Raw genomic sequence first — 3,575 nt, forward strand, 5'->3', positions numbered from 1 at the left:
ATTCCGGGAGGACTAACGAGACGAATGAGGAGAAAAATCCCCTTGAAGGTTTTGCTCCATTTAGCTAAGGCAATCCACTCCCTCGGGCCACTCCTGTTCCCTCCACGTCTGCCTCGGGGTCCGCAGGAGGCAGAAGTGGTGCATCGTCAACCGGCATTGTTTTCCCTGCTCCTTTCTTCTGCGCAGACCCCGCCTGCCTTGGGTCCACCTGAATAAAGCTGGATGTTGTGTCTGGGTTTTTGTGGGTTTCGTGGAAAGATGCGTATTTCCACGCTCCTGCCCAAAAGGCGTGCGCCTGTTTGCGCCCGTGTGCCCCTGCTCCGTCTCGCCCCTCATCCCACCATGTTCCCGTTACACCTTGTTCTTGTTTGTATCTGAAATTCAGCCGCCTCTGGGGCTTTAATCTCTGGACTGGGAAGTCCGACTGAAGGAGACCGGTTTGGGGAGGAGGACACGTGCGCAGATCCGTCCCTTGCTCCTCTGGCTTGCCTGTGTTGGTTGTCCACGTCCAACGAATACATATCGTGTCTGCACAGGTCATACCTTCTGCCTTGCACCTGTAGAGGGCTTGATGTCTTGGGGAGAGAACCACGGGCAGGAGGGGTGTGACAAGGGGGTCACATTTAGGTGGCAAACCACCGTGGGGGTCAGACCCCTTCGTTCAGCATCTGCTGCCAAAGGAGAGTAGACGGCCCACCCCAGCACAAGAGCACTTCATCATCTCCTCCCTGGACGGACGTGGCGTAAATCAGACCTGCCCGACGGGGCTGAATTCCACATCGTCCAAGGTGTCTCTCCTCCTCTGTGGGAAGGTGGTGTTTTTCTAGGGTTAGAAGCTGGGGCAGGTAGAGACCAAACTCTGTGTTTTCCCAACGACGGCTGCAGAAGAACACCAGCCAGCGATGGCTAAAACCCTTCAGCCTTTGCCTTTTCCCACCACCCTCACCCTTTGCTGTTTTCCTAAAGTACCAAATTGGGGCAGAAAACCTTGAAAAGACACTTCAGTTTTTATGACGAAGCTGTCCAGGGTGTGGGAACGTTTTGCTTCCTCCTCTCTTTCGTCGTGTCCCATGGAGTGACCCAACAGGGCACTCCTGGTGCACACAGGAGACGAAGAGGCATAAAGACACTCTTTTTAGCATCTTGCCAGGGTTTGAAATTTAGGAGCGGGCTGGACCTGGAGTGACCAGGTCCAGCACCATGCACCAGTACAGGTTGGGGGCTGACCTCCTGGAGAGCAGCTCTGTGGAGAGGGACCTGGGTGGACAACAGGATGACCATGAGCCAGCAATGTGCCCTGGCGGCCAAGAAGGCGAATGGCATCCTGGGGTGCATCAAGAAGAGTGTGGCCAGCAGGTCGAGGGAGGTCATCTTCCCCCTCTACTCTGCCCTGGTGAGACCGCATCTGGAGTACTGTGTCCAGTTCTGGGCTCCCCGGGTCCAGAAAGACAGGGAACTGCTGGAGAGGGTCCAGCAAAGGGCAACAAAGATGATTAGGGGACTGGAGCACCTTTCTTCTGAGGAAAGGCTGAGGGACTTGGGTCTCTTTAGTCTAGAGAAAAGAAGATTGAGGGGGGATCTTATTAATACATACAAATACTTAATGGGAGGGTGCCAGGGGGATGGGAGTAGTCTTTTTTCAGTGGCACCCAGTGATAGGACGAGGGGTAATGGGCATAAACTTGAACATAGGAAGTTCCATCTTAACATGAGAAGGAACTTCTTTACTTTGAGGGTAGTGGAGCACTGGAACAGGCTGCCCAGAGAGGTGGTGGAGCCTCCCACTCGGGAGACATTCAAAACCCGCCTGGACGCTGTCCTGTGTAACGTGCTGTAGGTGACCCTGCTCTGGCAGGGGGGTTGGACTAGATGATCTCCAAAGGTCCCTTCCAACCCTCACCATTCTGTGAATTCTGTGACAAGAGCTGCGAGTTTTGTCCAATCACCCCAACCTTCCAATTCATCCATCCGTCCATCCATTTGTCCGTCCATCCGTCCATCCATCCATCCATCCATCCAAACATGGCAGGTACCTGCTCCTGTCCTGTCAGCTGCTGAGCCATGTGCGAGATCAGAAGCACCTGCACATGGCAGGGGAATGGGATAAAGTAGGATAGGACAGGACAGGACATTTTTCAGTTGAAAGGGACCTACAACGAGCACCTAGTCAAAGGGGTTGACCAAAAGTTCAAGCACGTTCTTAAGGGCACCGTCCAAATGACCCTTAAACGCTGACCGGCTTGGGGCATCGACCGCCTCTTTAGGAAGTCTCTCCCAGTGTTTGACCACTCTCCGACAAACACTTAATCCCAAGAAATTTAATTGGAAATGCTCTTTAATCAATCGGTTTATGCCACACGTCGCACTTCCGAGATCCAAAAAGCCTTTAACGTGAACCGCGATCCCAGTAAGCTTCCAACGACATTTCCTTCCATGAAATAAAACTCAATAAAAACTCAATACTTTTTTTTTTTTGGTTTGTTTTAAGTTCGCATTGAGATGTCGTTTGATTTTACACCACCTCAGATCCAAACATCGGAGAACTCCAGTGCCCGTTTAAGGTCATACAAAAAAAAAAAAACCCAAAACTTCCAAGGATTTTTGCGAGTGCTTTAGTATTTTATAGATCAACAGCAACCGCGGCATCTTTTCATTTTAAAACAATCCACGGTGAGTGCCCTTAAGTACTTCTGTGTAATCGCGACGTAAAGGAAGATGGAACCTAAACGTGGGCAGGTTTATTGCCCCACACACCCACACAGCTCACGCCAATATTTTTCTGAAGTGCCGTGAGCGGGATGTCGGCCAGAACTGTGCCTTCGGGAAATCTCCTCATTTTGAAAGACCAAGTGATCTCAAAGTGCTGTAAGGTTTGAAAAAAAAAAAACAAAACAAACACCAAAACCCAAAAAACCCGATGAATTCGGATTTACGGGGACAGCGCGTAGTTACCCGGCGTGAACGCGAAACCACGACTCCTTTCTGCACGGCGTAACTTAATACAAACTGCGCTCCTCTATAGCGCGAAGTGTTTTAAGGAGTCAAAGAGGCAGAAGGAGAAGGGAAAAACCAATTTGTGAAGGGGAGAGGGTTCAGCTCGGCGGCGGCCAGCGCTGTTGGCAGGTTTTTCAGCTCCACTGCAGTGTGTAGTCTTTGCCTAATTCCAGCTCCAGGCGGGTGATCTCCAGGACCTTTGAAAACAAACAAACGAACGAAGAAAAAGCATGAAGCAAATCTGCTTTGGAGGTGTCCCCTCGGTTTTCTGCAGCTCGCGGAACGCAGCGGGTCCCTATTTCTGATTACGTCTCTTTACCTCCTTAATTCTTCTTCCTGGTTATTTATAATATCATATTGTGTCACACTGTGACACACTGTGACACACTGTATCATATTATGTCACATTATATTATAACATATCATATCGTATTGTATTATATTATAACGCATTGTATTATAGCGTATTATATCATATCGTATTGTATTATATTATAACGCATTGTATTATAGCGTATTATATCATATCGTATTGTATTATATAACGCATTGTATTATAGCGTATTATATCATATCGTATT

The 3,575-nt window shown here is 49.3% G+C and overlaps 1 protein-coding gene across 1 annotated transcript in view; it reads right to left on the minus strand.

Moving 5' to 3' along the window:
• Positions 1-3,128: 3,128 nt before the first annotated feature.
• Positions 3,129-3,575, minus strand: part of LOC104289447 (maltase-glucoamylase, intestinal-like) — a 47,740-nt gene continuing 47,293 nt past the window's right edge. Inside the window, 1 exon segment of the mRNA XM_009888384.1 lies at positions 3,129-3,191. Coding sequence (XP_009886686.1) covers positions 3,129-3,191 — 63 coding nt within the window.

This window comes from Charadrius vociferus, unplaced genomic scaffold, assembly GCF_000708025.1.
Source record: "Charadrius vociferus isolate BGI_N301 unplaced genomic scaffold, ASM70802v2 scaffold817, whole genome shotgun sequence".
NCBI classification, from domain to species: domain Eukaryota; kingdom Metazoa; phylum Chordata; class Aves; order Charadriiformes; family Charadriidae; genus Charadrius; species Charadrius vociferus.